Source organism: Plasmodium fragile, assembly GCF_000956335.1.
Source record: "Plasmodium fragile strain nilgiri unplaced genomic scaffold supercont1.9, whole genome shotgun sequence".
NCBI classification, from domain to species: Eukaryota; Apicomplexa; class Aconoidasida; order Haemosporida; family Plasmodiidae; genus Plasmodium; species Plasmodium fragile.
The window spans coordinates 92,897-114,757 of record NW_012192589.1 but is presented as its reverse complement, the minus strand read 5'-3'; the positions used below and the strand labels follow the sequence as shown (position 1 = coordinate 114,757).

Sequence of the window (21,861 nt, the reverse complement as noted above, 5' to 3'; positions counted from 1 at the left end):
TTTTTTTTTTTTTTTTTTTTTTTTTTTCTCCTTTTTTTTACATCCTCATCAAGGAGGTTGAGCGCGCGCTTACGCAATTGTATGCATGCCCATGTTTATCCCAACAACATTGGCCAAATTAAAAGGCCCCCTTCCACCTGCAGGGATATGTACACATGTGTGACCCGCAAGTACGCCACTGCGCGCATGTATGCTGCATCTACACTTGCCGGTGAGCGTACTCGCGGGTGAGGGAAAAGTCACCGATACGTGGCGAGCGTTTGTGGGGTGGTTTAACACTTGTGCAGGCGCGTGGCAACGTAGTTGTTTTTTCCGCGAATCGGCAGGAAGGTGAAAGAGGGTGTACGACCTGCTCAAATCGGAAGGTGCTTCTTGCATGTGCATGACCTCTCCCCACACACACCCAACACACACCTTACGTGGTCGCACCATCGCCAATCATGAATCCCCCCAAAGAGAAGGAACCCCTTCGGAACTGCAGAGACCAGGAAGAGTCGAGCGCCCTACCCTATACCCCTCACCCAGAAAACTACGTCAAAGTGAATAAGTCAAAGTATAACAACAGCGGAAATTACCATCATAAGCAGACGAGAGAAAGTCAGGGCAGTTCGAATGATTATGTAAATTATAATAATTACTCTTACATGTGTAACAACACCGGTGGGAATTACAACCCAGGAAAGATACATCACCACCAGTATGCCAATGGGAGATACCACAAGATGGGTTACAACGAAGGGAATGGCGATTACCCACCCAGGGGTAGAACTTATCGCAGCAACAACGGGGTGAATAACACCGTAGGCACCGGGATATGCGAGGAAGAGATAGTGCACCCACATTATAATAGAAGAAACGGAGGAAATCGCTACCATGACGGTGTAGCAACAGCCACTGCGAATGGATTCAAAACGGTGCCAAATGATGCACAGGGGAGGGGTCCTAACGGGGTGGTAGAATCGAGCGGAGTGATAGAAAAAGAGCCCGATGTGGAAGGAATGAATAAGGACATGTACCCAAATGGAAAAGGCCCAAGTTGGACACATAGAACGAACAACTGCATGGGGAAAAGTTACCCTTCCAGGATGGCGGCGCCGAGGAGTGGCGCGGGAGACTACGCCGGAAAGGCCCAATCGCCGCTAAGCCAAAGTGGCCATCAGAGTGGCCAACAAAATGACCAACAAGGTGACCAACAATGCGCCGTCCCAAACGGAGTGGAAGTCAAAATGAAGGGCGGAATTGAGAGTCAACAGGAGAACCACCACGTTATGGAGTGGGACAGGGACAACCCAAACGCCTTTTCCACCAAAGGGAGGAGAAGAAACAACGGTCGCTACATGAACGCATATAAGGGCGGCGCGAATTACGCCCATAGCTCCGTGGGCAATCGCTCCTCGAACTACTGCGGCGGGGGAAACTTCAGCCACGGCTACGGTCAAGGTGGCGGCAAAGGCAGCGGCCAAAGTAGCGGCTACGGGTACAACCAAAATTACGGCCAAAATTATAACCATAATTACAGCCAAAATTATAACCATAATTATAACCAAAATTACAACAAAAATTACAACCGGAGCTACAACAATTACAATCACAATCAGAACCACAACAGTCACAACAGTCACAACAGTCACAACAGTCACAACAACCACAACAACCACAACAACCACAATAACTGGGGCCATCACAACAGCTGGAACCACCACGGCGACAACCAGGGGGGAAGCCAAAGTGCTAACTGCGAAGCGAGGGCAGCTGCCAAGGTCAGCAGCGGTGGAGAAGAACCACTCAGTGAAGGCGTTGACAGTTGCCTAGTGCAGAAGGAAGGGGCTGCAGATGGTGGCGTATCTACGAACGACAATTGCCTCGATGTTAGCTCCCCAAGCAACCAGTTGGAAGGCACAGGGAAGACGGATGCAGTCCAAGGAGGCGACCTGACTAAAGGAGGCTGCAACGAAAGGAATGGCTCGTGTGGTAAACCTTCCGATGGAGAAGTGGACACACAGGTGTGCTTGAATGTAGAACAGGATACAAATCAGCAGAGCGACAATTGTGATGTTGTAGAGGTGTGTAGGAAGGACCAGTGTAGCAGTAAAGAAGGTATGCACATCAGGGAAAGAAACCATGTAATGGACAGCACTACTTATGTGCAGGCAAATAATGGAGTCACGGGGAAAAACACCAATGACAACTACTCACCAGTCCCGTTTAATAAGAACTGTTTAGGTAAGAAGAAGGCGCTAAACAGAAGTTACCCCCCTGTGTATAGCTCCAACTATGAAATTAACATCAATGGAAATTTCTGGAGGGGAAAGAATAATACCCTGTGCAATGGCAGTACTAGTGGAGCTCGTTCAGAGGACTGGAATGGGAGGGACCCATTTCGAGGGTCATCCACGACAACACCTCATAAGGGTTACAAACATAAGGAACGTATGAACGGAAGTGTAAAATCGCTTGTTGATAATGACCTGGTAACGAACACCCAAGGGGACTACTTACAAAATGTGACGCAGTTGGACAGTGGCCACTCGTTTGATGAGAATAACACCGTAACGAAAGAGTATGGGGTGTCTGAGAATGGAGACCTTCAGGTGAGGAATGTTGGTGGTAGGACATTGAGGGAGGAGCTTCATCATCAGGAGGAGGAGGAGTTTTACGTGGATGAAGTGTGTCCAGATGGGAAGACGACCATAGGGGAAGAAGATACCTTGCGGAAAAACCTACCTGCGACGACTATATCGAACGGTGTAGGAGAGGCAGCACTTGTGTGCGGTGAGGAGAGACAGTGCTTGGATGATACAGAAGGAAGTCATGGTGGTGGCGATCGGTCGCGGAACCCCTTTCCGAGGCGCCTTTCCAATCGTATCGCAAAGTGTGAGGGGGGAAAGACGGACACAGTGGTGGGGGGTTACCCCTCAGGGAGGGGCGACTACTACAACCAAGTGAGTGGGAAGTATAACCAGGGCGGAGCGCCCTCTGTGCATCCATCGCAAGAACCACAAGGAATGTACAAAAGCGGGGCATATAAAAAGCAAAACAGTGTGTTTCCCCCAAACGCGCTTAAGAAACATGGAAGGAATTTAAAAGGAGGCAAATCTCAATTCCCCAGCATGCATGAATGTTTCTTTTCATCTAATAAAGGGAAGGGAGGGTCTACTCGGAGAAGTGAACCCGTTGGAGTAGACGAAGTGGATAGGAAGTTCCCTCCTGGCGAACCAATGTATGGCATGACAAATGAGGGGATAGTTTTTGTAGGAGATTCCAGCTACACAAATGGTTCTCCCTTTTGTGTTAAAAGTAAGATGATGCTATCGAGTAAAGGTGCAGTGGAAGGCTGCCATTACGAACAGAAGGACGAGTTCTCCCCCACGACGGACAACACAACAATGAATTTTTACAGAGCGGAATTGAAGGCGCTCAAGGAGGATGTTCAAATCTGTGACAGGAGTTCAACTCGAGATAAGGATTCCATTTTGGTGAACCCTAACCTAACCCATGTTAGGAGCAGTGTACAGCTTAACTCGATGATGGCGATGAATGGCTGGAGGAAAGAACCCATCCTAAGGAGGCAAAAAAAGGGAACTGCTGCGGACAAATTTAAACGATCCATCATGGGGAGAGATGCCGGGGATAGCAGAAAGGGGAGAGGCGGGGTTGGGGGCTTGGTCAAGGAGGAGCACATCATGGTGCATAGCGGTAACGCGCATGATGTGGAGCAGCATCACGGTGAACAGAGACTAAGTCAGGCGAAGGCACCAACTACCCCCCCAAAGTACCGTAGGTCTAGATCGGAGAATATACATTACTGCCACAATAACGACCTAAAACATTTAGAAGTGGCCATGATGAAGCCCCACATGGAAAAGTTCAAGCGGACGGTGAATGTCAATGGGTTCAGAACCCTTTTGCAAAAGGTTTTAATTAGCTACGTCGATGGGGATGTGGTGGAGGGGGTATCCACAATGTTGGGTTCACCCAATGAGCAAGTAAAGGAGCATCAGAGTAGGAAGGTCCAGTACACATTTGGTGAAGCAACACCTGCTTGCAGTTACGTGGAGGGTGTGAAAGGGGGATGCTCTGCAGAAAAGGAAGTGACAGTCGTCAGGCAAATCGGTGCAGTTAAAACGGACAAAGCGATTTACGTTTCCCGAGATCATCTTAACTATGGTAGTAATATAAAAACGCAGAACACCTTTCTTTGCTTAGCCTTCGAGAGGGCCCTCCGTGTGGACAGGGACCCCAAGACAGATGAGGACGATGCGGTGGACCGCGATACGGCGGAGCGCCATACGGATGAAGCGAAGTGGGAGGAAGACAAACGGATGAGTTGTAGCCATGGAGAGGAGGAGGAAGAAGTAGTAGCCCCCCGTGAGGGAGTGGTCAGAGGAGCGTTCCTGAGCAGGAAGGACTGTGTGGGTGGCGGCGACGCGTGCGCAGGGAGTAGCCGTGTAAGCGTTCATTGCGGCAGAGTAGGAGGAAACTACGGTGAGCGCAGCCATTACAGTGGTAGAGGTCACCACCGAGGAGGGAGGGGTCACCATGGAGGAAACTACGGTAAGCGTGGAAACTATCACCGAGGTGACATGCACAACGAAGTGGTCACCAGAAACAACCTGTTCAAGTGTATCCCCCAGGAAAATACTCCCTTAAAGAGTAACCTAACGGATGGCAACACCTCCCACAGTTACTCCAAGAATGAAGTACTGGGGAACAACAGCTATGGGGACAAGGGTCTAATTCAAAATGATTTTGTGTTAAGTAGAATATCACCCACAGGGACGGGTACCACCACCACGGCGACCATAACGACGATGGACACAAGTGCTTCCAACTGTGCACACTCCAAGGTGCACATGAACGGTAGTGGTGGAAGAATGGTTAGGCATATGATCGGCCAGAAGGGTTTCTTCGCCCACCTCCCTGAACGACGCAGGAGAAATATAAACACATCGGACTACTGCTACATGAATGGTCAGAATGACTCTTCCATGGAGAACTACCAACCCCAGGGGTGCAGTGTTGGGAGTGGCGGCCCTAGCAGTGGTCAAAAGGGAGGCCAAAACAGCAGCTACAATGACCATCAGGGAGGAAGCGAAGTTGAGGGCGTAAACGACAATTACGGCTTTTATGCCAATCACTTTGGAGGTGGTGAACATTCAAGAGGAGAGAACACTGTAGGTGGTGCAGATGCACTGGACAGCGTGCGAGACGGTAACGGATATACATTCAATGGGGGGTACGAACGCCACAACCACAGTCACATGAATGGCTTTACTCAACGAAGGCAGCAGAGAAACGGGACCGCCAGTCATTATAGAATAGGGGGGCACCAATGGACCAACCAACCCACGAACAGCAACACAGGGAAGAATAGAAGTCATTTTAATAATTACATGAACAGAAACGGGACGATGCCAAACAGTCGTTTCTCCTGTCAGAGGAATGTCGCCACGGGGAACCTTTTTTCTTATGCCGATGAGGGAAGCATGCCTCCCCACCACAGTAGTGGTAGCACGCCTTTTAGCAGTGGTAACGCGCCGTTTAGCAGTGGTAACGCGCCGTTTAGCAGTGGTAACGCCCCGTTCAACGGTGGCAACGCCCCATTCAGCAGTGGCCCTGTTAAGGCCGGCTCAGGGTTCGATCCTAATGGGGGCTTGATCAACCCAGGTAACAACGGAGGCAGTGCCAGTGGAGGGTATCATTATAACGGCGGTTGCGAACCGACGTTCAAGTCAGCTACCCATACGGTGAATGGGCGGACAAAGGGTAGGAATGCTTCGTACGTAGGTGGTGGGTACGGGGCTAACCATGCATTCAATTATGGAGCAAATTGGTCCCCCCCCGCTGTCGCCGGCCCTAGTACATCATCCCACTTTGCAGCCACCACAACGAATGCCCACCAAAGTACACACGGAAAGGGAAACAACCATGTGAACGGGGATGGCTTGAACAGCGTGCCCACGTTAGATGAGATCAAGTGTGAGGACACCGAGGTGGTAATTATTAACAACCCATTGGAGAAGACACAACCATGTACCATGGTAAGTAAAAAGTGGGTGAATTATGGTGCCCACGCTGGAACGCATTATAGAAGCGACAGGAGAAGAACGCAGCCAAGTCCGCATGAGGAGAAAGAACATGTGATGTATAACGGAAGGCAAGACGTAATTGACAGGGACGATATTGACCCTGTGAGGGAAGCGGACCAGGGAATTCATGCTGATGATGGAGTGAGGAGCAAAAGTAGAAACAGGTGGTCGAGAGGTGTGGAAGGAATCCCTTTCCGCAGGGATACGAGATCGGCAAAGGGAGAAAAGAAAGGCGATGTTGGCATGGATGTTGCACATGGTAACAGTGGAGGTCGTGGAGGAGAGGGAGAGTCTCTAAAGGGGAATGACTCACTCATAGGTGACCGCCTCGGGGAGGAAGGAGAAAATGAAGGGAGAGATAAGGAGGAAAGCCGATTTAAGAGGAAGAACCAGCTTCATCTTCAGCATCATCTGCAGCATCATCCTCAACATCATCTTGTGCACGGAGATGTGCAAGCTATGCGAAACAAGAAAGACGGTCTGCGTAGAGGTGATTTATTAGTAGGTGGTACTACTACCACTCCCTGTGATGGTGGGATGGACGTTGATGTGGCCAAGGAAAGGAAGTGCGTGGACATGGTTAGAGGCAACCGAACAGATGGAATGCCCCCCCATTTTGAGGTCGTCCTTGGTGAGGAAAACGGCGCCTTCAAAGGGGAAGCCAAGCAGAGGGAGAGGAAAGACAACACAGAGACGAACCACTTAAGGAGGATCAGTCGAGGAGAATCGAGCGATAGGAAGGTGGGTTATGCTAACTCATCGCCGCCACGTCAGCAGGTAGCGAATAAAATGAGATCGCCGAAGCAAGGGGGTGACAGGAGCGAAATGAAAAGTGACAGAGCATACACCAATTATGGACCACATGGAGATAATTTGAGGGACACCAACAACGTTTCAACGATAGAACCCGTTCTTTGCAGCTTGGAAGGAGAGAATGCATATGATCATAATGATCCCACGGAGGAAGTTCACCAACTCGACCCCATCTCGCGCGACTACGAGATGTGTGCAACTGACCAAGAGCAACTAATCGTTGGAGAAAACCCCCACTGTAGTGTTGATTTGTGTACCCAGGAGGAGACGGGTTCCCTCCCTGGTGGGGGTGGCAGAGGAGAGGCATACGAGAGTACTACCAATAGGGGGAGTTACCGACGGAAGAATAAAAACAGAAAAAGCATGTACGAGAAAGGTATGAATGATACAGGTGCATACAATAACAGAGTTAGCAAACCTGCAAGGAGCAGAAAGAAGTGACGTTGTGTGAAAAGAAGTGGGAGGGGGAGAGATCACCACAGCTAAGCTTTTCCCACGCTGACATGAGAACGAAAAAAAAAGGGGCAACAAATATAAATAAGTATGGTGCGATGAGCATGCTCACCCGAGATGCATCCCCCCTTTGTATCTGTTAATGGGGCAGTAGCTTATATACAGTTGTGCGCATTTCTATTTACCCCGCGCGATGAATCTCCGAGGTCCACTTTGAACCACGCGGCGTTTTCGCACTTATAATTTCTGCTGCGACGTCTTTCCATTTTAGAGCGGATTAATCAGTTCTACCCTTCGTGTTGCATACGGGGAGTGGCCGCTAACATTTTTTTTTCTCCGCCCACCCCGTGTTATACACAAAATGAACTTTACAACCCTAAGGCGACACATTAACAAATTTTGCACTTCATCAGTTCGATAGAGGGAGAGGTTTGTTCTTTCCATTGGAGTGGTCAGAGGGGAGAACAGCTGCGTGTTCGTGAGGACAGGATGGTGTGCCATATGGGACAGACGTCCGTACTGCCTATTGACATTCGAGGGACAAGTGTGTCCTTCAAGCGGTGGTCAAAATGGTATTAGCAAATATAAAAGGCTATTGCGTGTTAGTGAAAAAAAAAAATAGCTAGCCGTTTGCAGGATTAGTAGTGGGTCGTCTAACCTCCACACACCCCAAGCCCAGCTGCACAGTGCACATTGCACAGTGCACATAGTATGCGTGTTACGATATGTATGTATACATATATGTGTAAAAGCCTGCGTGTGCGCACCGAGTTTGCAGGCATCCAGGGAAAGAGAGATATATGTCTTTGCGAACCGGGGGGCGACTTTTTTATACTTTCGCCACGGAGTGCAATTGTGCGCCGTGGTGAGCGTAACCCGTTTGGGTCTCCACATGAACATACATTTCGGTGGCATATTACACAAGATACATTTGAACGGAGATGTTACTCCACGATGATGAGAAGCGGTTAGACGGCTCTTACCGCTCTGTCACTCCCCAACACTAGGAATTCTTACGTCTGCGGAAGAAGAGCACATTGTTTTGGTTCTTCAAATAGCCAAAGTGATTCCACCCCGTGCTCATGGGTATTCGTAAGTAGTACTTAACATCGAGCTCGTGGAGAAAAGGAAACTTTTCATTCGAGAAGCAGTCATAATAATCATTTCTGTCCTTTGAGTTTCCATTAACCTTTTGGTTGTCTAAGATGGACTTTACCTTTTCTTCGAACAATCTACTAACCTCAATCGCTCTGTATACATAATGTTCGTCCTCTGTTTTGATGAGGTACACAACGGGTCCTAGTTGGGCTGCATATTGTACATTAAATAGTTGGTGTGAGAGGAGGAAGCTTTCGTTGAGAGAAAAAACGGGTTCTAGAATTTTTGAAAAGTCAGGTGCATCTAAGATCCTTTCGAAAAAGGAATCTTTTTCTCTCTTCATTTTATTCATTAAGAAAATTAATTTCTCCCTTTTCTCTCGGTCAGCAAATTCCTCTTCATATGGGTCATCGTTAAAGGGAGCGTTTCTACTTGAGAGGACAATTCTATGTTCAGTTTGATTCGCATTTTCAATTTTGCTCATGTGTTCTATTGCATTTTCTCCACCACGTGGATCCTCCATTAATGATCCTTCTCCTACTACTGTTGTCTCTTTTGTTATAATACCATCCCCCTGTTTGTCTTCGTCCCCGTTTTGAACTACATCTCCTCCATCACTACCCTTCTGCCCTCTGCTCAGTCCCATAGCAGACATAGCCATTGGCATGGCCATTTTCATTTTGTCTTTGTATCCCTGTTGCAGGTGGTCACCTTCCTCTGGAGGCCCGCCTCCCCTAGATGTGTAGTAATACCTCTCAAGGAGCTTGACCTCCGCATGGTAGTACTCATCTGTGTCATCCACTTCATCAAAGAGACCAACCGACTTGAGGTTCATTAATTCAGTAAGATTTGGAAAAGGTACATCTAAATACTTGTGCTGGATTCTACACTTGTTCATATATGTTTCATAATCGGCATCGTCAATTACATTTTTGGCATGTCTGTACAAGAACATACGATCTATGTAGTGGTACTTCATTTCTTTATTTTTTGCATTTTCAATAATTTTATTTAATTTACTTTTGCTAATGTAATATTCGTCATCTGCTTCTAGCAACTCGTCAATGAAATTCAACTCTCCCTTGCGTTGTATGTTCGAGTAAATGTCCTTGAAGAAGCCCCTGCTGAAGAGATACTCCGCGTCGTTCTTCAGTACCGAGTCGTCTTCTTCGTTTGGGTTTATTGGCTCCACGTTCTCTAAGGGAGAATTAAAAAAAAAAAAATGTGTGTTATTAGAATGAAGTTGGTCGTGTGCGCGGCTCGTATATATGTTCTGTTGTTGCTCAACTTTGAACAACAGCGCCCCCTTCCTCCATGCAAATACCTTTCCGCTTGATGTCTCCATTTTCGAACTCTTCTGCGTTCTTGAAGAAGCACGTGTGGAAGAGCGGGTTGTCGGAGTCCTGGTTGCAACACTCCTTGTGGTGGGAATTGCGTGAGGTGTTCACACCACGACTACTGTGGTAACTTTGCGGTAACGCTTCGCTCCTGAAGGAGTATACGCTTGGTTCATTTGTGACGTCACTGTAGTAAAGTCCATTGAGAGACTTGCACCTAATAGCATCACTGTGCCTCCGCGTGTTGCTCTTATTATTTCTTTCTACGTACATATATTTATTTAGGTAATTGGAGTCGGAGTAATTGTATTTTTCTTGCTCCCTTAAAAATTGAGTTGTGTGTCTTCTCTTCAGTGGATGGCTCTCCATTATTTTCTTCCTTTCCTCGTCATCCTTCCTCACATAATCAGCACGACTGTGTGTTCCGTAATCCATCACTGTGCCATTTGCTTTATACATGTCCAGTTTTTTTCTCACATCCATTTCTGGGGAAATACGTAGTGCACCGGTTGCATTGCCAATCGGTGCAACTCCTTCTAAGTATAACTTATTCTCTAATTCACGTTCTAAGTTGAAACTAGAAATTGTGGACTCGGAGTTTATATACAAAGGAAGGGTCTCTCTGAATGTATTTTGGCTATCTGCATTTGTATTAATGTATCCTTTTGTGTTTTCACTCTGGGTAGTGCTACTCAATATATACGTTTCGTTTAAGTTCCTTCTATGGTCTGCCATTTGTGCGTTTTGCATGGTATGATTTGAAGACTCTGTTACCTGTCCTGCATGAGGTAACTGTGTGGTGCTCCCTGTTCCGTCAAGCATGTTCAGGTAGTATGCCTTACTCATATTCAAATAATTTTTTTCATTATGATCATATATTTCGGGCTTGTTTTTTTTCATCGTCCTATTCACTATGGACCTCACAGCGGCACTTTTCTTAATACTTTCATCGACGCTGCTTCTGAGTTGTGTTCTGCATTTGAGTGGAGTGAACTTTTTGTTTTGGTTATACATGGAGTAGGGAGAGGAGTACTTCCTTCGTTTGGTAAAGGCATTGTTGAAGTTGTAGTTAAGGTAATCTATGTGGTTTCTTGGATGAGCGCTTGGTTCATTCGCCACGGAGATGGTGCACCTCCTCTTTTTCGCCACGGGTTTGCAGTCATCGCTCATTTTAGTGGGAGCGCTGTACCTCGCGCTGTACATCTTGTGGATGCTCAGGTTCATGTTGCTCCCGACGTTGTCGAACGACATGGTGGCTTGAGGTGTAGCGGTGAACAGAGCGAAGCGGTGTAGTGGGGAAGCGGTGTAGCGAGCGTGGGCCGCTATTCGTTGCAGGTGTGTAACCCTCTCCCAGGAGGATGCACATAAATGGTGTGAAATAAAAAATGTTGGCCAGAGGAAACCCGTTGGGGATTCCTTCACACGCAGTTGCGTGTGTGCGTCCTCGCGGGGGGGATTGCGCACACAGGTATGCAAGTGTGTAGGTGAAAAGTGTAAAGCATAAGCGATTGTGTTCGTGCGTATGCTTGCACGCACACGCTTTCGCCTTTTTTGGCCTTCTGTTTTTCAACTCTGAATTCACTCTGAACTGTGCATACACACTTGAGAGGCACGTATTCCAAAGATACACGTTCCAACGAAGTAAAATTCTTTGCACTTCATACAGAGGTGGTTGGAACAAGCACGTGGAAAAGAAGCCAAGGTTGGGGGGGGGTGAAGAAAAAAAAAGAAATGCAACAAAAAAAGGAAAGCTCAAAAAAATGGGTCAGCACAAAAAAAAAAAAAAAAAAAAAAACTTTGGTACAATTAACAAACAAATGGGATATTATATTCCACCCCTTTCGATTAAAACTGTTCAGGCTTGGACGCATGGACGAGCGTACAATATTGGCGACATGACACATCCACCCCACCCCCTACTCAAATACATTTTCCACTTTCATGCATACGTTACCGTCGCACAGGCTGGTGCATTTGGTGCGCACTCACGGGAATGAACTGCTGCCTGGACCGACTCACCCGCAACATTAAAAAGGGGGTGTTACGTTTCTGTTCTTTTCTGCATGAGAGGGCATATTATACTACATGATATTTATAATGACACACATTGTGGTGTGTTCCTTTTTTTTTTTCCCCACTGCTCTTTCCTTTCAATTTGTTTAGCAAAAATGGTTGTCACTTTTGCGTTGTGGTCATTTCTTCCAAGCGTGGTGTGAGTGCATAAATGCATCGACGGCGGCGGGGGGGACGTGTGTTCCCTAGGACTTTCGAGCAGTGGCATGTTTATTAAGGGTGATCTATTTTTTTTTTTTTTTTTTTTTTTTTTTAACATGCCAAAATGGAAAAAAAGAAGAATAGCATGTGAACAGGATAGAGGAGGGGGGGTGGAACAACACTTTCCCTTTTTCTCTTGCACACGTGGGAAGAACTGAAAAGGCATCGATCCTGTTGCGGCCAGTTGCGCGCCCAGTAGCTTTTGACACGTTCGAGTTAGCCTTTTTTTATTCTTTTCGTGTGTATGCATACTTGGTACGGTACACTAGGCCCATGTTTTACATTTCTCTGTGACCCGCTACTGGTCGATGTTGCCGTTGTGGCCCCCTCCTGCGAACATGCACAAAAAGTATCTGAGGCGCCCAGAGCGGGGATAAAAAAATGGGATGCCTTCTCTTGGCAGGCAAAAAAGCCCCCCATATGATAGGTACCCCTCCACGCGCTTCGTGTTGCCCCGCTTCCCCACACGGCGTGCGCAACAATGCGAAAGCTTTTTAAAAGGTGCATGGGGACCTTGTGCACAGTTAATCCACATGAGAATAGCACAGGACAACACTTACGTCTCTTGAAGTTCCCCGGCTCGGTCATATATGTACATGATGAAAATGTGCATAAGTATGAAAAGGGTATAATGCAGTACCTGGGTACGGACATTATTGGGTTTGACACGGAGTTCGTTTTGGAACTAAGTGAAGGTCGTTTGAACCATGTGGACAGCGGGAAGGTTCCCCACAGAGCTCAACCACTCAGGGACGCCATCCGCAGCAAGGGGATGCAAAGTAACATGTTGTCATACGTATCCCTACACAGAGTAGATAGTAGGAAGGAGAATAAATTGAAAGGGTTCACGGCATTGTCAACAGAAGGTAATTTATTAAAGAGAGTACACAGGAATAACTACCCACCATGCAGTCAGCAGAAAACGCTGTGCCTCATTCAGCTGAGCTCGAAAAATTTGTGTTTCGTCTTTAACATTAACAAACTGGAGGGGAAAATTCCCATGTGCGTGAAGGAAATTATGGAGGATGCGAAAATAAGAAAAGTGTGCCATGACATTCGAAATGACAAAGACATGTTCCAAGACCAACATATTCAAATAAGGAACACGTTCGATTTATATGATTTTTGCATGCAGAATTTTTTGTACCCTCCTTCATTACAATTCTTAGTTAAATTATTTCTTAAAAAGAATTTAGAAAAACGTTTTCGCTTGTCTAATTGGTTAAGTGATGACTTGAAGGAAGAGCAAATTCTGTATGCTGCTGCCGACGCCTATGCGTCCAGGGAGGTCTACATGGTTTTAAAGGAACTGGGCAAGCTCAACGAGTCGTGTGTGTCGAATGACTCGTGTCGTGTGACTTCACACGGGAGGACTACAGCATCCGCAGCTGTGATGGATCCCCATCTGATGACTCCAATCGATAAGGAGGAAAAGACAAGTGACGCCAAAAAGCTTCATGGTGAGACCCCTCAAGAGGGAGAAAGTAAAAATAATGTTTTGTCAGCGGAGGCGAAGCAAAGTAGTAACACCCAAATAGTACATGAAACGAAAGGGCACACTGCCGCAATGCACAACTCTGTCACTACGATTCAGCAGAATGACACTACGCAGGGGCGATATTCCACGGGGATGGAAAAACAAACGTATGCATTTTTTGGAAGACACGAATTAAGCACTATTCATGAGTTAAAAAATAAAATTCAAGTGAAATGCGCCAAACTTTGTAACATATCCTTTGTTGAAGAAATGGTGTTTGCAGACAATGGCTATAAGAATCGGATGTCCTTGCAGGACGTGGAGAGAGGCAGGTGCCTCATCGTGTTGCATTCGCAGGGCTTCCATGAGGAAGTCAGGTGCTGCCAAGAAATACTCACTTATATGGACAGCGTGGCGTAGCAGGTTACACGCAACACGTTGCAGGAGTTGCGCGTTTCGCATCTCCTCCAAGTGGCCAACTGATGTACGCGCGCGTGTGCGAGGTACAACTCACCATTTGCACAACATTTCAGCTAGCTATTTTTTTTTTTTTTTTTTTTTTTTTTTTCCAAATTTGCACATAACTGCTGCGAAAAAGGGGGGAAAAAAAATGACCCGTTCAGGCGTTTTTTTTTTCCGTTTCGTTTGTCTTTAAAATTTTTAGCGTAACTTGCGTGGGTTCCCCACAGTGGACAAGAAACGAGGCTCCACTCGTCAGGTGAAGGAAAAGTGGCTCTTGTTCTTGGAGGGGTAGGACACGGAGTAGTTCAAAATGCAATCGTATATAAAAGTGGGTGTGACGAACAAGGGGAGCTTCTTCTTTTTCTGTTTGCCCTGCAGGGAGTTATAAAAGTCAATGGCATTTGGATCGTTGCAGTTGGCAACGACAATATACTCGGCGTCAAGGGGGTCCTTCACAATTTTTCCCTCGCCAAGAGTTATTAAAGCTTTACACAAAAATAGCGCATCGTAATAATTGGACTGTTTCACACTCCCAATATTGAATATATAAAAAAACTGTTTGCTGAAAAGTCTATCGTGAGCTAGCTTTTGTCTGGTGTTGAAATTTTTGTTCCTCACAATGAATTCATTTTCAGTACAAATGCTGTTCCAGTACACATCGGTGTATTCAGGCCACCTTTGAAATTTTTTTAAAATAAGATCAATTGCTTTTTCCTTGAGCATGTACACATCGCTGACTAAGCTACATAAAATTTTGGGGTCATATAAATCGACGTGTTCTTTTTCATCTGGGACGATACAAAAACTTATTTTGTTCCATTCGTTTATATCACTTGGCATGTCGTAAATTTCAATTCCTTTAGTCCCTGCACCATTTTTCGTTATTAGTCCCTTTGGGTCATAAGTAAAATTTGGAGGCTTCAAATGTTTGAGTTTGTTTAGCTTGTTATATATGATATCTCTGTAGTAGTTGTTAGCCGCCCCGATGAGCTTTATTTTATTCACTTGTTCTCTTCCTTCGTAGTAACTTGCATCCACGTTGTGCGACAGTTCGTCTGAGTAGGACGAGTCTGTACTCTCGTAGCAAAGATTCATATTACAATTTTGCTTTGTCTTCTTCATATCGCTATCTGGTATATTTCTCTTTCTTTTTAACGAACTCATTTTGGTGGCGCCCTTTTTGGAATTTGCTAAAGTCACGCTGGAGGTGCTCGCCCAGCAGGCGCCTCCTTCCACCACCAGCTGCTGTTTAGCAAACTTATAACAATCGTAGTAGGAGCACAACTTGTACTCTAACCCTTTGATGACATTCGTATGGAACGTTTTAAAATTCGTTTTTTTCACTGTCCAGATGTTTTCTGTTTTGTCCCAGTGGAAGAGGTTAAGCTCTTTCATTTTCCGGACCACTTCCTCATTATACGGCACGATTTTTACTTGCACCGAGTCGCTCTTCACCGGGTTGTGCACGATTATGTGTTGCATGGCGAACATGGTACTCTTCGCGACGTGCTGAACGAACCCGCTCTTGTCCCTGCGCGAGAAGAGGGCCGCGTCGTACTGGTTGGCCTGATTGGTTGCAGGGTTTGCACTGGGGGGGGTTGGGCCCTCCTTGCTCGTCTCCCCCACATTTTTTTCGTTCGGCGGTTCGTTCGGCGGTTCGTTTAGCGGTTGGTTGAGCGGCTTGCTTAGCGGCTTATGTAGCGGCTGCTTGACCGCCTCCCTCGCAGAGGCGAAGTGGTTAAACAGCTTGCACACGTAGTACAAAACCGTGTCGCTGACGGTGCCCCCCAGAAAAATGGTCAGCTTGGTCATCTCGTAAATGTAAAAAATGGGTATGTGCCAAACCTTCTTCTCACTTTCCCACTTGACATTTCGGCAGTGGACCTTAAAGTAGGAAGTAATGGTTTTATTTTCGTTTGTGTATTTGAGTTTCAACACCAGGTGTCCCTTCTTATCATCCATGACGTTGCTGCAGGACGCGTTGTTATAAAGGATGTAGTTGTAAATGTTGCTGACCTCGATGTGTGTCCAGCTGCTCAAAAAGTCTGTCGTCCTTGTCCTTTCGTCTACTACATTGTTCAGGTAAAAATCGAAGTTGTTTCTTTCCTTTTCATTTATATACAAGTCCAAGAATATATCATCTGGGAGGAACATTTTTTCAAGACTCACCAAATTTGTGTCCACATTTTTTGCCTCTACCTTTTTGAAGTAGTGCGTCCTGACAAACCCGTTGTCCTCTTCCCCCTTGTGGTACTTGGCCAGCAGGGCACTATCCCGATGGCTCATTTTCGTCCGTGTGGATGATAACGCACAGATTGGGGACAGGAAAGAGGTCAGCACGGAAAATACAAGTCTCTTCTCTCAATCGTGCTGTATATTGGCTTCTGCACTTGGCCACTTCCAGTCAGGAACAAAAAAAAAAAAAAAAACGGTCTCGGGGGAGGGGGGAAACACCATTATGAGGCCTGGCTCTCTCGCGCGATTTGGTAAGGGTTACGAGGAGTGTGTATGGGTGTGTATCATTGTGCGGCAAGTTTACCATACTTGTGTATTTTTTTTTTTTTTTAGTGACACTGGTGCTCGATCGATTATCTAGTGCGCTGGTCACTTGGCGACTTGTACGAAAGGTTGGCGGATGCCGCTTTGAGCTGGACGTGTTCAGCTGGCCGAGCGGAAAAAAAAAAATTATAAATAAACAAAACAAAATAATATAAAACGGAATGAACGAACGATGAACAATGGGGTCCCTTTTCGTGCCCCCTGGTCACGCTTTACCCGACGTTCCCTCTTCCGGAAAATTCCCTGCAACAAATTCGGAGGAACGATCTGCAACTTTGCGCCTCGCGTGCGTGATCGTTTCCCAAAGTACGGGGCGCATGCAGTACATGGGGAATTGCCGCCCGGGCGTCTTCTCATCAGGAGGGGCATAAAGGCACGGAAGCGTCTTGGCGTTGTTTTTCCCTTTTTTACGCCATTTTTATGCCCATTTTTTACGGCCATTTTTATGCCCTTTTTTTCGCCCTATTTTTTGGGGGGGCCTCCTCGCGGGGAGACAACACCTTCAACTTGTGGCATCGTCAAAGAGGGGGAAAAAAAAACGAGTCAGCGAAGACACCTACATGTGTTGCATACCCCATCGGTATCAAACCATTTCCAATTACAACGCCGGTGAAAAGCACTCCTGGTGACAACCAGCGTCAATCATTATTACTCCAATAAGAGGCTATCCCAGTAATGCCTTATACGAACTGACCCACGTAACCGTTACCTGTGCACACAGAAATAAGCACATGCGGGTTCTGCCTCATCCCCCTCCACTTTGCCGCGCCACTACACAACTGCAGCTCCAGATAAAGGTGAACATGGGTAGGTATATTCACAACTGTGGCATGATAAAGTCGTCTGCTCAGGTTCATGCACAAAAGGGAGAGAAAAGTAAAAAAAAGAATTGACAAACGGTTCGCAGATATGCATGCTGTGTGTGCATAAGGGTGTAACATTAAAAAAAAAAAAAAATAAAATAAAAAGAAAATTTTTCACACCTCTCTCCCCCCACTTGAGGTGTGTGTCATATTTTGAAGGACACCGAGACATAGGGATATATTTCCTCATCATTTTCATCAGACCTCTTAATGTAATTTTTTCCAATCGAGTCCGTGGTGGAAAATATATCATACAACTTTTTTCGCACTTTTTTCTCTTTACTTTCCCCATTGATGCGTATACTGAAGGAGGCAAAGTTGGGGGGCACTCCAAAGCGAAGGACGGATTCACAAAAGACTCTCAATATATTAATATGAATAAAGGCGCTAAAAACATCTGAAAAAGCTGCTAAACACATCCTACGTAAGAAAGTTTCTTGTCGTATAATTTCCGCTTCCACTTTTGTCCTAGACTCCATAACATCATTGTACTTCTTCTCATCATACTTAAAAGATTTGACAACGAATTTTTTCAACTTGGCTGCTTCTTTAAAACTTTCAGCAAATTTTTTAAACACGTAAACCTTCCACAATGTATTACCATCCTTGTCCACTAACCCCTTGAACTGTTCTGTTGATCTGGGCACTACATACTCTGAAAATTTTTCATAACTAGCTAGCCATTCTTCCACAGAATTTTTAGGAATGTATGCAATTAACGTGGTCAAATATTCTGTCTCCATAAAATCATTTTGGTTAACTGTTTGTGGAGTCAAAATTTCATTTAAATTTTTTAAAAAAAAATTATTCGTATCTGTTTTGGGGATATCTTTTTTTTTTTTTTCTTTTAATTCGTTTAGCATACTTGACTTTATATGTATTTCGTCAGACAGCTTGGTAATATTATTAACCATCACGTCGATGGTATCCGTTAGTGACCTGTTGCGTGGGTACTTGGCATCGTCCCAACTGAAGCGCCTTATATATTGATCAATGTTAATGTGTTGCCTCTGGTATATAATTTTTAACTCTATATTTTCATCATACTCTTTTGCAAGTTTTTCAATTTTTTTTAAACAGCCATATGCGTAACTGTCATACTTTTGTAAATCGTCTGCACACTTGAGGAGGTCGTCAAAGGAGCAGAACTTGAGGTTGGTCGGGACGTCCAGGATGTTGGTGTCGATGCACACGTGGCTACCCAGAAGGCGGTTCTTCAGGATCGTGTAGATGTACTCTCGGCTCGTGTTGTCTCTCGTGGAGCACGCGATGAACAGGCACATGGGCGATTCGCTCATTGTGCTGCGGTGCTAGCGGTGTAAAGCGGTGTAGGGAGTGGTAACCCGATGCACGTAGCTGGGCATGTCACAGGGGTTGGGCGCTAATCTTCCGTACGGGCGTATCGTTCCGTGTGGGCGTATCGTGCCGTGTGAGGCTTCCTAGCTTGGTATCCCCCCTTCTCTTCGCGCGCTATTTCGGCAAGGATCCCGGGGGGCTACTTCAACAAAAGCGCTCTTTTGGGGGGGGGGGGGGTTTAAGCTCCGCTACGGCGACCTCGGCGCGACACAGTTTTTTCACCCCTTTCTGATGATTACGCGCTGGGCCACGGGCTTTCCTACATACACCTACATACGCGACAGCACGTTGCGGCGGCAATCATTTCAGCGGAGCGCGCGGGAGAGGGACTTCTAGGGTGGGTCTCCTACACGATGCGCTTTGGATGGGACGCCTTTCTTGGATAGAGCTTCGTTTTGGAAATTCAGCCTTTTATCCGTTCAGCCTTTATGGGACTTGGCCCTTTTGACAGTTGCGCCCTTGTCGGCTTAGCTCTTTTTATTATGATTCCCTTGTTAACGGGTTTTTTCTTCCATGCGGAGTTGCATATGCAGCCGCGCAAACAGTTATGGGGTAAGGTGTCGTACCATAAGTTACCTTTCCTGCAAAAAAGGCGCTTTGACGAATAATCCCGAGGGGGGAAAACTTCGGACCGTGTCGTTTAAAGCGAACGGTTGTACCGGGGAAAATATAGCTGCTCAACGGGGACCGAGCATGCGGGGAAAACATGGCCGGAATGTGGAAATGGAGGCACGGAGAAATGCGAAATGGTGCAAGAAATAGGGGGGGGATGCAAATCACGCATTTACCATTTGCAGTTAGGCGCATACGCCATTATGCACAAAATGCGCTTCTATGTTTTTTTTTTTTTTTTTTTCCACCCTTTTTTTTTTGCCTGACCCGATCATATTTTTTCGAAAAAATTTCGAATTTCGCCTGAACGGGTCAGGCAATGAATTTTTTTTTTTTTCGTATCCGTGCAGCGTAGAGAAACAGCAGTAACCGTAGAGCGAAGGTGGGAAGCAAGGAAACAAAAATGGAAGTAAAAAAAAAAAAAACAAAAAAAAAAAAAAAGTGAATAAAAAATGAGTAAAAACAGCGCGGATCGCGTGTTTTTGTGGAATATCTTTTTTATCGAATGGGACTCCGTGTTTGTGTCGCTCCACAACGTTACAGTGGCACATGTATAAAAATGGTGCAGGCGCCTACCTTGTGTATCCCTTCCGATGTTACGTTCATGTCATACTTGTAGCGCCTATCATTGGGGACAACCCCGTTATCGCCTCTTCTGTGTTAGCGCCAAAACCAAGTTGATTCACTCAACTCGTACGCGAAAGGGATGTTTACATGCATATGTGTATTAACGTATGAGTGACTCTCCCAAATTGTGCAAGTGTCAAATTTTGACGAAAGTCTGTCCCTGCAGAGGAATACCCACACGTGTCCACGGGGAAGGTACAAATGGGGGGAAGCTTCTCCTCGCCTCTCTTAAAAAGGAAGGCGGTGTTCCGAAGTACGTTCATACGTGTGCACGTGCCTGTGTAACTGCCCAAGGGCACATCACAAAAAAACAACAAGCAACGTGCTGAAATAAAATATTAAAGTACGCCGCCGCGGCAGCAGAAACCCCCTACAGACTAATCTTCACATGTGCTGATAGGACGTGAGCATGTCCCTGTACTGCTTTGCGGTGATCGCAAGCAAGGGGGTGGGGTCATCAGTTGGCGGAAGGGCACCCCCCTCCCTGCTGCACTTTATGAAAAAGTCAAAATCCTCGGGACTCACTTTATCACCCACCAACCCTAAATATGTCCGCAGGATTTCCAAATCAACAGAGTTTTTTTTTTGCATGTCCAAGACGTTAAAATGTTTGTCGAACGTGTCATCTGTGTCAATGACTTGGAACAACTTTCGTTTCAGTAAAGTCAGAAACATGGGTAAATTCATTTTGTGTATTTTTTTTATGTCCATTTCTTTTTTGAATTTTCTCACTTGGGGCGCGTCGTACACTTGCTTCAGTTGCCTGGCCATTTGGGGAAACAAGTTGATGTCTATTTCGCCTGACTTGGACAGGTCGTGCAGGGTGAACAGCACCTCGGCCTCCGCGAAGTAGTCCACGATTTTTTTTCTGTGCGGGGGTGAAATGGGGGAAAATACGTAAACGCTTGCATTTGCAAAATTGTAAATTAGCTAATTTGTACATTCGGGCGCACTGCTCCAGGGGAAGGGAAGACTTTTTTTTTTTCTCTCACCTGCTGTAGTCAACCGTGCCAGGCGATTCGCCCTGTTTATTCTCCCCCAACCTGTTCAGTATTTTCCTCACAATTTTCTTCGTGACTTCATTTTGGTAATTAAGTGTGTACTTGTTGTTGTTGTAAAATGCTAAATCCATAGTGACGCTTTGCAGTTTTGCGGAAAATTTGGAAAAAAAAAAAAAAAGGCTTCCTGCTAAGTGCTTGCTGCTCACATGGTCAAATGGCTCCCTCGTTCGATGTGTTAGTAGCGGGGGGAAGAACAAAATATTAAAAATAAAAAAAATTCACTCTGAACGAAAATGCGCCAAGGGATATGTCCCCCATTTGCCTTCACCGTAAGATTGACGATACATTTTTCTCTTTTTCCTTTTTCGCGGGATGTGTGCGCGCGGGAGGATGCAATTGACTTGTGTATGCTTCACATAGCTGTCTTTCACGCTCATATATATTCCTCCCGCCACCCCAAACGCAAACCCATGCGCACGTGACCACACGTCAATGCACATGGTCACTCAACCTGTCAACAGATTTGTGTAAACAAATTCAGTTCACATCAAAATGAACAATGGAAAAAAAAAAAAAAAAAGGACAGTATTATTCTCCTCCGACCACATGTTCAAAATGGACAAAATAAACTTCTCCCTTATGGACGGGGGAAATGGAGCAAATTTTATAATCATGGGATAGTATTACTCATTGAACATGGGGAAGTTTCAAAGGGAAGTGAGAGAATGGCGTTAATTAAAATACGTGTTGCTGTGGAAAAGCAAAAAAAAAAAAAAAAATAAACGCCACGTGTTAATGGGGGCTCCCAAAATGTTGTGAAAAAAAAAAAAAAAAAAAAAA

At 45.8% G+C, this 21,861-nt stretch overlaps 6 protein-coding genes across 6 annotated transcripts; 2 read left to right on the top strand and 4 right to left on the bottom strand.

Moving 5' to 3' along the window:
* Window positions 1-440: 440 nt before the first annotated feature.
* Window positions 441-7,343, top strand: AK88_01078 (uncharacterized protein; the record flags this gene model as incomplete). The annotated part of the gene is made up of 1 exon (XM_012478716.1): window positions 441-7,343. One exon carries the CDS (start codon window positions 441-443, stop codon window positions 7,341-7,343), a length of 6,903 nt encoding a protein of 2,300 aa, XP_012334139.1.
* Window positions 7,344-8,358: 1,015 nt separating this feature from the next.
* AK88_01077 (uncharacterized protein) lies at window positions 8,359-11,041 on the bottom strand (the record flags this gene model as incomplete). The annotated part of the gene is made up of 2 exons (XM_012478715.1): window positions 8,359-9,650; window positions 9,778-11,041. 2 exons carry the CDS (start codon window positions 11,039-11,041, stop codon window positions 8,359-8,361), a joined length of 2,556 nt encoding a protein of 851 aa, XP_012334138.1.
* Window positions 11,042-12,545: 1,504 nt separating this feature from the next.
* Window positions 12,546-13,961, top strand: AK88_01076 (uncharacterized protein; the record flags this gene model as incomplete). Its single annotated transcript, XM_012478714.1, has 1 exon — window positions 12,546-13,961. The coding sequence occupies one exon, from the start codon at window positions 12,546-12,548 to the stop codon at window positions 13,959-13,961; it is 1,416 nt and encodes a 471-aa protein (XP_012334137.1).
* A 294-nt stretch (window positions 13,962-14,255) lies between these two features.
* AK88_01075 (uncharacterized protein) lies at window positions 14,256-16,289 on the bottom strand (the record flags this gene model as incomplete). The annotated part of the gene is made up of 1 exon (XM_012478713.1): window positions 14,256-16,289. One exon carries the CDS (start codon window positions 16,287-16,289, stop codon window positions 14,256-14,258), a length of 2,034 nt encoding a protein of 677 aa, XP_012334136.1.
* Window positions 16,290-17,571: 1,282 nt separating this feature from the next.
* On the bottom strand, window positions 17,572-18,723 carry AK88_01074 (uncharacterized protein; the record flags this gene model as incomplete). Its single annotated transcript, XM_012478712.1, has 1 exon — window positions 17,572-18,723. One exon carries the CDS (start codon window positions 18,721-18,723, stop codon window positions 17,572-17,574), a length of 1,152 nt encoding a protein of 383 aa, XP_012334135.1.
* A 1,681-nt stretch (window positions 18,724-20,404) lies between these two features.
* Window positions 20,405-21,152, bottom strand: AK88_01073 (uncharacterized protein; the record flags this gene model as incomplete). The annotated part of the gene is made up of 2 exons (XM_012478711.1): window positions 20,405-20,888; window positions 21,013-21,152. The coding sequence occupies 2 exons, from the start codon at window positions 21,150-21,152 to the stop codon at window positions 20,405-20,407; spliced, it is 624 nt and encodes a 207-aa protein (XP_012334134.1).
* Between the last annotated feature and the right edge of the window lie 709 nt (window positions 21,153-21,861).